The following is a 13,073-nucleotide window of genomic DNA, read 5'->3' on the forward strand; positions in this document are numbered from 1 at the left end:
GCCCCCCTGGCTAAACTTTGCTAGATCCGCCCCTGCACAGTTACCAGCGTCAGCTATGTAGAAAAAGATCCTCGAGTAGAAAGTAATAATAAATACATTCTAACAACAGCTGATCAAGCTTAAACGTGCTGCTGTTGTTCAGCCGCTGGTTTCCTCTTTCTGGTGCAAAGTGGGCCAAAAGCAAACTAGAGACACGGACTCATGACAGAAAAGCCGATCAGCTGATCGTTAAGCAGTTTCATGATTGAAGTAGCAGCAAGAAGAGGCAGTCGCTCCATATATCGTTTGTTAAGCTTAACGCAGGAATGCTTTACAAACATTCAGAGATGGACTTACACACTTGCTTTACTTCTCTCGGGGATAACTTTGTCGGAGATGAAATGCCGGGTTGCTAGCGAAGCTCCAAATGCTATCCAGACCACAGGTCCCGCATGCCACAGCCGCTCTATCACGTGATGCCTACTGCTCCGACATGCTAACGTTCTGAGGTGAGTTACGGCGTGTTGCAAGTTTTGTGAGGTGCTTTCGTGATATTTAATGGATCGGATTACATTTTTTATTTTTCTCCGATATCCGATCCAGTAATTTAGGTCAGTATCGGACCGATACCGATACGTAATATCGGATCGGTCCATCTCTAACAGAAACACTCAAATGCAGGAGGAGGAGCAACAACAGGAGAAAACACACAAAGACATGCAGTGTTGGGTTCAAGAACTGCAGAGGACACATCACAAGTGTTCTGCGACCAGGGCCAAAAACAGATTGTTGCTCCGCAGAAATAGTTGCTGTGTAGCTATTCTAAATTTGGACTAGGGAGGTAACTCAAGCTTCACTCACCTCACATTATATACCAAACATACCCACCCCAATGTGGTGGTTTATTTAGCCTCTAAATACACCAAAAGTATGACTGTCTGATCGATATTTGTATTAATGAGCAGTTGAACAGATGTTTCCAGAAAAGATGAATGTACATTCTTTGCTTGAAATGACTGTACATGGTTACAAAATTAAAGACAACTCTTCAGCAGTGTATGGACTACCTGCCCATACTATTTCAGAATATGTTTATGCTTTGTTTCTTTGCCTGCTTTCATTTGATAGCAGTAATAAAGACACAGATATGAGAAAGCGACAGAAAAACCCAGGGATATAACACGTATTGTAGACTCACTGAAACTTTTGGTCAGATTTTTCTTGAAAGGCTGAAAAGCTGTAAAGTTCACAGAGTAGTAACTTTATGAAAAGTTTAAAGGGAATCTGACATTATTATTTTAAATTTAAAGTGCGGAGAAATTGTCACACTTTCTATTTACGTACTAAAATGTCTTTCACATCACTCTCTATCTCCATAGAACATCAGTCACATGTGACATTTTTGATATACAGGTATGAACTGACTTTCATATTTAAATATCGTTACGAACAGTGCACCTAAGATGAAACATGAAGAGAAAGACATGCTCATAATTGAAAGCATTGCAAATCAAATCAAACTTTATGGCAGGAGAGGATTTATTTTTCTTTGATTTATTAAAAAAAAGCTCTTAAGTCCCACTTTAATTTTTTTGAGACAAGCTGCAGGCTTAAACGGAAAAGAGAAAAGATGAAAATGTGAAATGGCTGAACTTTGTGAAGGATATGTAATCAGAGCTGAAGAAACTAAATTGTTCTTTCAATCTTATTATTAGTATTTGTCTATTCGCTTTGTTCAAATGATATTTATTCATATAATGTCTGACAGAAGCAAAAATTTAAATGAAAATAGTGCAAAGTGAACCTCAAAAGCTATGTTTGGCTTTCCTCGCCTCAGAAGTCAAAATGTCTATTTAAAGATAAGAGACGGCAGAGCTCCTTAAGCCTTCTCAAACATATGGAGGGTATGCAATTACTGTTATAGTTTTATCTCAAATCAGCTGTGAAAGAGAGAGTGGTAAATATCTTTCAGTTGAAGGTTATCTCTTACTGTGCATATTCCTTTCATTTGTCCTGCTTGAAAAGAAAGAAAGAAAGATCCTGAACTGAGGTCTAACTGAGATAAACTTAACAAATTTCCTCACTTATTTCAAGTGACTATGACTTTTAGTTTTCTTTTGCTGAGATAACCAACCTCAATAGATCTGCGAACACTCTGTGAATTTATCCAGGTCTTATCACATCAAGTTCAGGATCAGACCGCTATCTTGTATTGCCGAAAGAGATACAAAGAAAAGCAGAGTCAGCAAAGCAGTGTTTGCATTTTCCACAGATAAGGAGACGGTGCAGTACTTCACTGAGGACGATGGGACAGGAGTTAATAAAGAACTGTTTACATGCCATTCAGTAGAGAGCTCCTTTGAATGTTCAAGGAAAGATCAACAGAAACCACCTTAGATATAGAGCTGTAATTATGTTTCTGTTCACACAGTTTTTACGCCTCTTTTGCTTTAGTTTTTTTCATTATTTTCCATTAAAACTGAGCACCACCTCACATGAATGGGGTCATTATAGCATTGCAGTCGAAAGCCCAATGAGGTAATTTGTATGCGACACAAAACAACAATGGGAGACATCGAAGCTATGGTATACCTACTGCTCGATCTATGGCTGTACTGGAACTGTTTGTATGTTATTTCTCCAGGCCTATAGGGGGCGCAGGTTTGCACAGTTTGCTATGTTGAGCCAATTAGTCACTAAAAGAAGTGTGATAGGAAGTGTTTGCTCATGAGTGAAGCAAGACATGGTGTGTTTTCCTCCGATCCAAAGCCATCCACTCCGTTAAATCCCTTTGAGTGGCAATATGAGTAAGTTTCTTAATTGTGTTTACCTTTAAGAGAGGGTATATGACATTATTGAAGTGATTTGGAAACTTTTGATGTGTTTTATATGTCCACTTAAGTTCAACCCAAGCTAATGTTTATGTGACATTTCTGTATTCTGTATCATTTCAGTTTCACACTTTTTTGCATTAAATCCTGTCCAAATACAACACGTGCCTGTTCCTTGGAGGAAGTGATGCAAGAGAGAGTTTAGCTGGCTGTGAATCTCAATATAGGACACTGGGTCACATTGGGTGCAACAGTACAGTGAAATCATAGCGCTCTGCGAGGGACGTCGAGTGACAGTTCTACTCTAACATGGAGAAATCAGAGGCTGAAGGTCAAAACGACGAGGAAGCAAGGTCCACTCGCTCAAGAAGGTCCTCAAAGTCTTCAGGAAAACTGACTGTTAGATCATCTGCAGCATGTTCAAGCAGGTCGTCAGCATCAACCCGAGCCAGTATGGCAGCAGCGCGGGCACAAGCAGAAGCTCAAGCAGCAAAAGCCAGATTAGCTTACGCTGAGAAGGAGATGAACATTAAAGTAGAAAAGGCCCGTCTAGAAGCAACTCTGGATGTAATCAACCTCCAAAAGGAAGCAGATGCAGCCTTGGCTAAAGCAGAGGTAATGTACCAGACCGACCATTCCTCGATTAGAGCTGTGCGCTGCAGTGCTTGCTGTGGAGATGTCAGAGCTTCTCACAGTAGAACTAAACGTAAAGATTGACAAGACAACATTCTACACTGACAGTAAAGTGGTGTTAGGATACATTAACAATCAAAACAGAAGATTCCATGTATATGTGAACAATCGTGTACAGAGAATCAAGCAGTCTTCCCTACCAGATCAATGGAGATACGTCCCATCAGAGCACAATCCTGCCGATCATGGCTCTCGGTCTGTACCAGCAGACAAACTCTCTGGTACTTCATGGTTGTACGGCCCAGCATTTCTTCTCAATCACAAGACTCTCTCCCCAGAAAAGGGTCCATTTGAACTCGTCGATCCAGAGTCGGACATTGAAATTCGACGTAACGTCAATGTGCTTGTGACCACAACTGCTCCAGGTGCCTTGGGTTCATCACGCTTTGAAAGATTCTCAAAATGGACTTCCCTTGTCCAAGCGGTGGCCTACCTTCGCCACATCTCCCACAGTTTCAAGTCTAAAGATGGTGGTGCCTGTAGCGGCTGGCATCTTTGTAAGGCTAGTCTCACAGATGAAGCGTTATATGAAGCAGAGCACACAATCATCAGGTGTGTCCAGCGTGAAGCCTATGCAGAAGAAATAAAATGCATCATGGCGAAACGAGACTTACCTCGCAACAGTGCTCTTCACAAACTTCATCCCATCGTCGATGGCAAAAACTTATTGCGAGTAGGAGGTCGACTTGCAGAGTCTGGCTTGCCGAGTCATCAGGCTAACCCTCTTCTGATACCAGGGAAGCATCACATTGCAACACTGCTCATTCGACATCACCATGAAGCCACCCAGCACCAAGGAAGACACTTCACTGAGGGGGCTGTGAGAGCAAGTGGCTTATGGGTAGTTGGTTCTAAGAGGTCTATCAGCAGTGTAATCCACAAATGTGTCACCTGCAGAAAGCTTCGAGGTAGAACAGAGCAGCAAATCATGTCTAACTTACCTGCCGAACGCCTTCAGACGGACCCCCCATTCTCTTATGTTGGCCTCAATGTATTTGGACCGTGGGAGGTTTCAACACGCCGCACCAAAGGTGGTCATGCAAACAGTAAGAGATGGGCAGTCTTGTTCACTTGCATGTCTACACGGGCTGTTCATATTGAAGTGATTGAAACTCTCAGCTCTTCCAGTTTCATCAATGCTCTTCGCAGGTTCTTTGCGATCAGAGGCCCTGCCAAACAGTTGAGGTCAGATTGCGGAACCAATTTCATTGGTGCCTCCAAGGACCTAAAGTTGCATTCCCCAAAACCTGGTGATACAAGTGTGGATGACTACCTACGCAAGCAGAGGTGTTCCTGGGTGTTTAATGCTCCTCACTCATCTCACATGGGTGGCGCCTGGGAGCGTATGATAGGCATCTCACGACGCATCCTGGACTCAATGCTCCTACAAGCAGGAAACCCTACTCTAACTCACGAGGTCCTGACAACGTTAATGGCGGAAGTCACGGCTATTATCAACGCAAGGCCACTTGTACCCGTTTCCTCGGATCCAGATGCTCCCTTAATCCTGACCCCCTCAGCTCTGCTCACCCAGAAGTTCGATCCGATTCCAACTCCACCTGGGGAATTCACCAAGGCCGACATATATACACGGCAGTGGAAGAGAGTTCAAGCCCTTGCCGACACATTCTGGGCCAGGTGGCAGAGGGAGTACCTCCACATGCTCCAAGGTCGTCAGAAATGGCAGCGCAGCAAACCAAACTTGAAGGAAGGAGACGTTGTTCTTCTGAAGGACAAGCAACTAAAAAGAAATGAGTGGCCTATGGGTGTCATCGTGAAGACACTTCCAAGCAGAGATGGAGTTGTCAGAAAGATGGAAGTGAAGGTGACATGCGACAAGATTGCAAAGACATTCTGTAGACCCATTTCGGACTGTATCCTTCTTCTGAGAGATTGGTCTCATGTGTAAATAGGGTCTAGTGGCAATCTTAAAATAATGCCAGGCGGGGAGTGTACTGGAACTGTTTGTATGTTATTTCTCCAGGCCTATAGGGGGCGCAGGTTTGCACAGTTTGCTATGTTGAGCCAATTAGTCACTAAAAGAAGTGTGATAGGAAGTGTTTGCTCATGAGTGAAGCAAGACATGGTGTGTTTTCCTCCGATCCAAAGCCATCCACTCCGTTAAATCCCTTTGAGTGGCAATATGAGTAAGTTTCTTAATTGTGTTTACCTTTAAGAGAGGGTATATGACATTATTGAAGTGATTTGGAAACTTTTGATGTGTTTTATATGTCCACTTAAGTTCGACCCAAGCTAATGTTTATGTGACATTTCTGTATTCTGTATCATTTCAGTTTCACACTTTTTTGCATTAAATCCTGTCCAAATACAACACGTGCCTGTTCCTTGGAGGAAGTGATGCAAGAGAGAGTTTAGCTGGCTGTGAATCTCAATATAGGACACTGGGTCACATTGGGTGCAACAGTACAATGGCCTTTTATCAGGCTCAGTGACAACGGCTTTGGCTTTTATGAAGTTATTTCCCTCATTCCCGGGTCTCTAAAGCGGCGGTTTTGATTTGTGTGAAGGAGCCGCACCACTGACTGGCCAACAGGTGTCATACAGTCTGCTGATGTCACATTTTCATTTAAGAACTGAGTTGAGCCGAGCCAAGTAGGTACTAATGGGTAAGGGTTATTAGAGAGTGTGTAGGGTGCAGTTCCACCAGTGGCCACTTGAGGCTTAAATTGCGATTCAGTCTCCACAGACGTTAAAATGTACTATTATTAAAGGAGAAATAAAAAAAAAAAAAGTACAACCTGGTGCAAAGCAATTTTGTTCCTATCTAATTTTATACCTCACAGCAATGATACAGGTGTTGAATTTTTGTGTAGCTCACCATGTTGTTGCTAAACAAGCTACCTGGCAGTAGTTGATATTGTAGTTCTCCATCCCTTTACTGAAATATGGTCTTGTTTGCCTCCACGAAATGAAAAGCTTGTACTTTGTTCCTTTAAAAGATGTCAGAAATGACCATGATCGGTGGCAGCTTAGCTCAGTGGGTGAGCCGGCTACATGCCACATGGCCAGAGGGCAGTAGCCTGAGTTCGAGTCTGATCTTCTGTCTCCCCCTCTCTCTCTTCACTGTCTCATGATCCATTAAAGGCCAAAAAATAAGCAAAATAATATCTATTAAAAATCTTAATTTTTCACTTTTACTAAAAATACAATTATAAGTTAACTTACAGTGCATACACTCCAATCAGATAAAAAAAAAATCAGTAATTATTAACCATATGCGGTGAGTTAATCCGTTAATCTGTGACTGTTTGTATTTGATTTGTGTCCAAACAACCAGCAGTGGAGGAGCAATGAAAAAAAAAGATAGCAAAGTCTACATTCATATTTTCTGAACCCACAGTAAGAAGAGCTTCCGCAAATTTTCAAAGTGAGCGAATGAGCGAGCAAGCAAAATTTATTACTACAGCACTTTTCAAAGTGTTTTGTTGAAAACCCAGGGCATTTCAGTCTGGGGTCCAGAGGAGAGACCTGCAGCACACTTACTGAAGAGTTTAGAGCTGCAGCTTTTCCTTCATCAAAGGCTCCTCAGCGAGATGCCAGCATTACAATTCAAAAAGCATTTATTCTTTACAGCTCAACCTGAGTGACCTTCACCAAATTTTCACCATATGATGGTTTAATGAGAAAAAAGTGGTGCAGCTGGATGATGAATTACTGTGGTAAAAGGTTGATCTAAGAGTTCATACAAACAACAAAAGCCTGAGTAGGAAATCCTGAATGGTGCAAACCCTTTGGGACGCTACAGTGAGCATAGTGCCTTTGTACTACAAATTGCATTCACCTGATCACACAGTGCTTATCTACACCTAAGTACTTTTTATCTAAGATTCACACACACTCCATGGATACATCAGGAACAACTCAGGGTTCAGCATCTTGCCTAAGGATACTTCAACGCATGGACTGGAGCAGCCAGGGATTGATCCACTGACCTGATTGCTTTACCTGCTGTTTTACCTGAGCCACAGCAACCTGTAGAAGAATCATCTCCATCTGCAGTCATGTATAAATGATTGAGCAGTATTGCTCTGCTCTGGGAGAGCAGCAGCAAGATCAGATAAAGTATTGTTTAAGTTAGACACATCAAAAGAGAAGCTAGGTTTGAGGTGGGCTGCAAAGAGGTTTGCAGTGTGGAGGCACTACAGGCAGGCTAAAGAAATGTTAACAGCTCACCATATGTCAGATTTTCAATTGGATTGAAGGTTATCAGTCGAGCTATGTAGGCTTTCACTGAGATAAGCAGTCAGACCTGAGTGCTTAACTTTCATATGCGCACCTCATGTGAATTCATCTTTATGTGTTTGTAAACACTGCTTTACAGTCTGAAGTGCAACGTGTTGCCAACAAAATTTTAGTGTTAACTTCAACACTGTCAACAGGCGTTTTGAGGAGTTAGTTGTCAGGACATTTTGAGCGAGATGTGAGATCAAAAAAGGAAGAGCCTCACAATTACTGACATAAAACAGCAAATTGAGAGCCTGAAGCTGCCACCTGAGTCATCTTATATGTCAAGTCTGCTGAGACTTATCTGCAGCAAACTGCAGCAGGAATTAATCCCTGCATGTTCATTAACAGCAGTGAATCCTGCAGCATGTGAAGGAGCATGTGGGAACATCACAGTAGATTCACAAGAGGGCATTTATGAGCTCTAATGAAATCCTAGAGACAAGGACTTCAATATTTATGAAATTATAGAACATCATTTATCACATTTAAGAGATCTGTGTTTTAATATTCAGGTTTTAGTTTAAAGCAGACAAGCCAAATGACTGTGATTACTGTGTGAATGATAATATACATTTACAGAAGTGTGACATAATTCCTAGATGAGATCCCAGTATCACCGCAGTAGAGAAAGTATAACAGAACAAAAGAAAAGAGCCAGAGGGAAGCAGTGATTGAACTGTCACAGCAAGGCACTTTCACTCACTACTTAAAACATACTCACCATAGCTCTGATTTGGTAAAATAGAAACAGTCACTTATAAGCTCCAATTAATGCCACCCCTGCCTACCTACCTCTTAGTAGTGCTCCTGCCCCCAAAGGTCCTACGTGTATAGTAACATGTTGTGATATTATGCCTATGGTGTAATTAAAAAGGAAGAAACCGATTGCTGCACAGCACACCCAGCAAAGCCACATGAATGGCAGTACCAACTGTGACCTATGCAGCTCCTGTCCACCCCCCAAGACTCAAGGTGTGTAAGAGAGGAAACAGGCCGAGGAGATGATTAAGACCGGGAGCAAGAGGACAAGAAGTTTTTTGTACTTCTTGCTGACTGCCTGCTTGAGTGACTGCTCCTTGAGGTTCGTATCCAGCTGCGGAGCCCTCAAGAGTGTTGTGAAGCGTGATATTAGATGCTGAACTTCACAGCAGGAAGCTTCCTAACGATCTCTGAGCGCCTATGACCCGTCAGCTATGACTGACAGCTGGAACAAAATGCTGCTTAAAGCTGTCTCTGTGCCATGAAATGAGGGGGAGAGGGTCAACATACTATACCCCCTGTTAGGGCAGAGTCACTGTCTACAGATTAGTGAACACCTTGCAAACACTGATAGGTTTGGATGAGACTGAATGACAGATTACTAGACAATACGATTTCTCTGCCGCAACCCCAGTGACATGAAGGCATTGTTTCGTAAAAGGAAACAGGTGAGACGTGGAAAAAAAATACATCATACAACACATTTAACCAAGTTGAAATAAAAGGAAAGATGAGAAAATGTGCTTTAAAATACAGACTAATGGTTGAACTCTATTATTTAATGGTAAAGAGACTGACTTCTATGCCTTAGTGCTTTTTATCTAACATTCCTGCACTGATAGACGAATCAGAGAGCAACTTGTTGCTCAGTATCTTGCTCAAGGATACTTTGACGTGCAGACTGTAGCAGCCAGGGGTTGAACCACCAACCTTTCAGTTAGTGAACGACCTACTCTACCTCATGAGCTACATACTGATATGTTACCCTTCTAAGATAAGATGAGCTAAGATAGGCTTATTAGTCCCACAGTTGAGAAATTAACATTATTACTGCAGCAGAGTGGTCAGAGCAGGAATAAATAGAAGCAACCTGTGAGATGGTAAAGTCTAAAGTGGTCCCAGTGGTAACAGGAAAATTAGAGATGTCTGTCCAGAAAAGTACAGTGCTAGGAACTATTTAAAAGGTGGGTGGTCTGAACACCTGCATCTGCATCTTAAAATGTCCTACGGCAAAATGCCGAAGCATCCATTTGGGTTTGCGTGAGCTCTGAAAATGTGTCTGTGGATGCAGCTTGCAGTCGAAGCAGGGGTTATGCTGAAAGAGTCAGTAAACTGATGCTACTGCTTGATGTGCTTTGAGTTTTAGGTGAGAGTACAATGGTGGTACATGAATTTCAGTCCATTTACAATGAACTAAACTAGCAGAGGGGAAAACACTGATCTTATGAACTGGATGGTGTGGTTAGTTACATTGGTGAGTAAGGAAAATAGCAAATATCTGGGCAGCACAGTGGTGCCTCAGTTGCTTCGCATCAAGAAGGTTCTTGGGTTAACCGGATCCAAAGACCTGATTGTCAGCTTGTTGGGGACTCTTAAGTGGCTGTTGGTGTGAGGGTAAACTGTCATCTGTCTCTCTGTGTTAGAAAAAGGCGAAGACGTCCCCAAAGGAAGAATTCGTTTTCATGCATTGAATGCATGAAATACTTTGAAGTGAACACTGAATACAGTGGGACCTCATCTAAGTTAAAACCTAGTTTTATGCAACATAGTGCTGTGAAAGGGTAATTCCTCGACCTGCAATGACTCTGCAACTGTAACTGTAATCAGACCACAGGAGCAACATGTATGTGTCAGCCTAATTATTTGGTTTTACAAAATAAATAAAAATGACTTACTGGTAGTCAAAAAGTGTGAAACCCCTTTCCAGTGGTTAAAATTCTTTAGTAAAACAGCTGCTTCCTAGTATGGAAAATGTTTCATTTTAAATTTTTTAAAACTCAAATGTCTAATTGTTTTTGTTTTGTTTTTTTAATTGATGGGCGTTTTTAATATGCCAACTGAGGCCTGTAGTACCCAAGATGGGTTTTCTTTGCAATTTCTGAGCATTGCAGTTCACAGTCTGACCTTGGAGTGGAAGTCCCCTTCAGTAAAGATTGCGACTTTGTGTTAATGCACGCCTGAACGCTCCACACCAGGAAACTGCCAAAAATTCTGCTTTTACAGATATTCCTGATGATCAGCTAATCAGATGCATTTGATTAGCAGCACCTGGTTGGTATTTAGCCTCTAAATTCCTATGGAAACAGTAAAGGTATTTTCATAGGACTGCATAGAGTCCTGTTAAATCTGCATCAAAGATTGTGCTGTGCTTCAGTGCCTATCTACCCATCCAAGAATTTATTATGCATGCTTGTTTATGTTATTTATCATTTATTACTAAATATCCTCAAAAGACAAGCTCAAGACCTTTCAGTTAAAATGTCAGAGGTTCTATTCTTTATACTCTAATTACACTGTTTACAAAGGTTTACAAGCTACCCTTATGACCAATAAAGTGACTTTGACATTTGCAAAATCAGTGAGGTTCCACTTTAAAAGTAAAATGTGAGATGAAAGTGGCCTGTTATCTAACTGGTTTGCAGGTTCGTATGTAGCTGAAGTCATATTATAAAACTGCACTGGTTTGGGGCTTAAACCTATAAAAAGGAAATTGCCCACATATACATTCGGACAATTACTCATTTCTAATAACCTGCTTCACACTCTTTGGAAAATAACATAATTTCCTTCTCTTCACTAACTCTTAATGCATTTAGAGCCGCCTTAGGCTACACTCTCCATTCAGATTAAATTTCTGCTTCACGTATGTAATTTCCTCCCGTGCCTCTCCGCCTGTCTCACTCTCTGTCCATGTCACAGCAGCTCTTTCTCTTCCTCCTCCTCTGTCTGTCTTCCTGTTAGTCTCGGACAGTTTTTTCTCTGCAGGGCTTCTTCCTGTCACAACAGACATTTGTTTCCCCTCCACCAGATCTGACAGCAGCGCAGATCTGAGCAAACTATTTCTCCCTTCTTGTAAACATCCATTACTGACCACTGAAGGAGAGAGGGGGGAGTGCGTGTCTGTGTGTGTGTGGGGGAGGGTGTGTAAGATGCCACAAGGTGTTTCTTTTAGTATGAAAAAACCTTGAGAAAGCTTTGACCTCAAATCCCCAACAATATGCCACATTTTCATGCTGCAGTTTGCTTCCATTACAAAACCTCCGGCCATTAGTTGTTTCCAACAGTGGTTCACTTAAAAAGAAGACATTAGCAACGCGCGCGGTGGCAGCCTGTGAAGTAAGATGACAAATCTCTGAATGCAATACAGACTTCTTGGCTTCAGCCCAGTATGTCACGTAGGCTTTTAATGACTGAATATTGACATTATGAAATCCTCATCATTAAAGAAATTACATTTGAAGCTGCATTAATTGATTTATTGGCAAGAGGGGGAAGAAGAATGCCACAATCTGCTGAAAGAATCAATACAATCGTGTTATTGCTTGATGAAGCTATTATAGCCGACATGCTTGCAAACCAGTGCCTATTTACTACAGATGTTCCTGGCAACTAATAGATTTAATACATTTAACAAGCAAAAAGAAAAACATGAAGACAGGAGTACAGGTGTAAGAAATACTAAGATAACTATAAATCAGCACTAAGCACTGAATATTTGAACATAATAATAATTGTCTAGTGTAACAACCCTTATTGTGTTATAGGACACAGTGGGGGGGTTGCAGCCGTTACATGCTGCTCGTGTGTTCAGAGAGAGACCTCATCATTGTAACGGGCTGTATGTACGGACAAAGTAGACCCAAGGAATCTGGCTTGTATGGTCTTATGTTGCTAACAACGAATAAAGGTTTGTTGTTCGATTTAACTGACTGGCTTCGAGTTATCTGGCTGGACTTGCTAGCCGCTTTTTCCTCGCCAGACTGCCATTACACAAGTCGACTAATTGCACACATTGAGCTGACGTGTATCACAATTATTTGATGTAATGTTTCTGATAATTGATGCTTTCCCTCGAAGCTCTGTTTGACTGCTGACTGCTAGCTGCACTGTTCTAGCAGAAGATGTTGAATTGAATTTGCAGGATGCACGATCAAAAATATTTAAGAGCTGCAGAGTTTGTTAAACCTCAGTTAATGCAGCTGCAAATAATGTCTTCCATGTTAAAGGACTGCATAGTGCCACATGTCCTCATTGTACCTGAATGGCAGTTGAATTTTTGCAGCAAGATGTTAAAATGCGTTGCCCGTTGGCACGCCCACATTAGAGATTATAGCAACGATGGTGTTTTCTTCACTCTAGTGTCAAGTGTTCACTCCTGTGGTCAAAAAAAGACTGTAACTCTCGAACGAAGGAAACCATGTATAACTTTAAAGCAGTGAAATCCATCACATCCTGCTCAGTTTCATCAAACTTCTGACTTTCTTGTGACACTAATGCTCTGAGTGACAAAGAACAAATTAAAACACCTCATTTCCCCATCAGCACTTTCCCACAAAAGGTCAA

General features: G+C 41.7%; 1 protein-coding gene and 1 long non-coding RNA gene across 2 annotated transcripts; both read left to right on the plus strand.

The window, feature by feature from the left end:
- The first annotated feature begins 2,514 nt into the window (after positions 1-2,514).
- Positions 2,515-2,971, plus strand: LOC143413708 (uncharacterized). Its single transcript, XR_013094322.1, has 2 exons — positions 2,515-2,786; positions 2,934-2,971. It is a non-coding gene; the product is annotated as an uncharacterized LOC143413708 (long non-coding RNA).
- An 810-nt stretch (positions 2,972-3,781) lies between these two features.
- On the plus strand, positions 3,782-5,925 carry LOC143413707 (uncharacterized). Its single transcript, XM_076877071.1, has 2 exons — positions 3,782-5,650; positions 5,798-5,925. Exon 1 carries the CDS (start codon positions 4,099-4,101, stop codon positions 5,410-5,412), a length of 1,314 nt encoding a protein of 437 aa, XP_076733186.1. The 5' UTR covers positions 3,782-4,098; the 3' UTR covers positions 5,413-5,650; positions 5,798-5,925.
- Positions 5,926-13,073: the final 7,148 nt, after the last annotated feature.

This window comes from Maylandia zebra, linkage group LG18 (assembly GCF_041146795.1).
Source record: "Maylandia zebra isolate NMK-2024a linkage group LG18, Mzebra_GT3a, whole genome shotgun sequence".
Taxonomy (NCBI): domain Eukaryota; kingdom Metazoa; phylum Chordata; class Actinopteri; order Cichliformes; family Cichlidae; genus Maylandia; species Maylandia zebra.

Bases quoted from the DNA above. Each gene is read 5' to 3' on its own strand.
- LOC143413707 (XM_076877071.1), top strand. From the start codon at position 4,099: ATGGCGAAACGAGACTTACCTCGCAACAGTGCTCTTCACAAACTTCAT.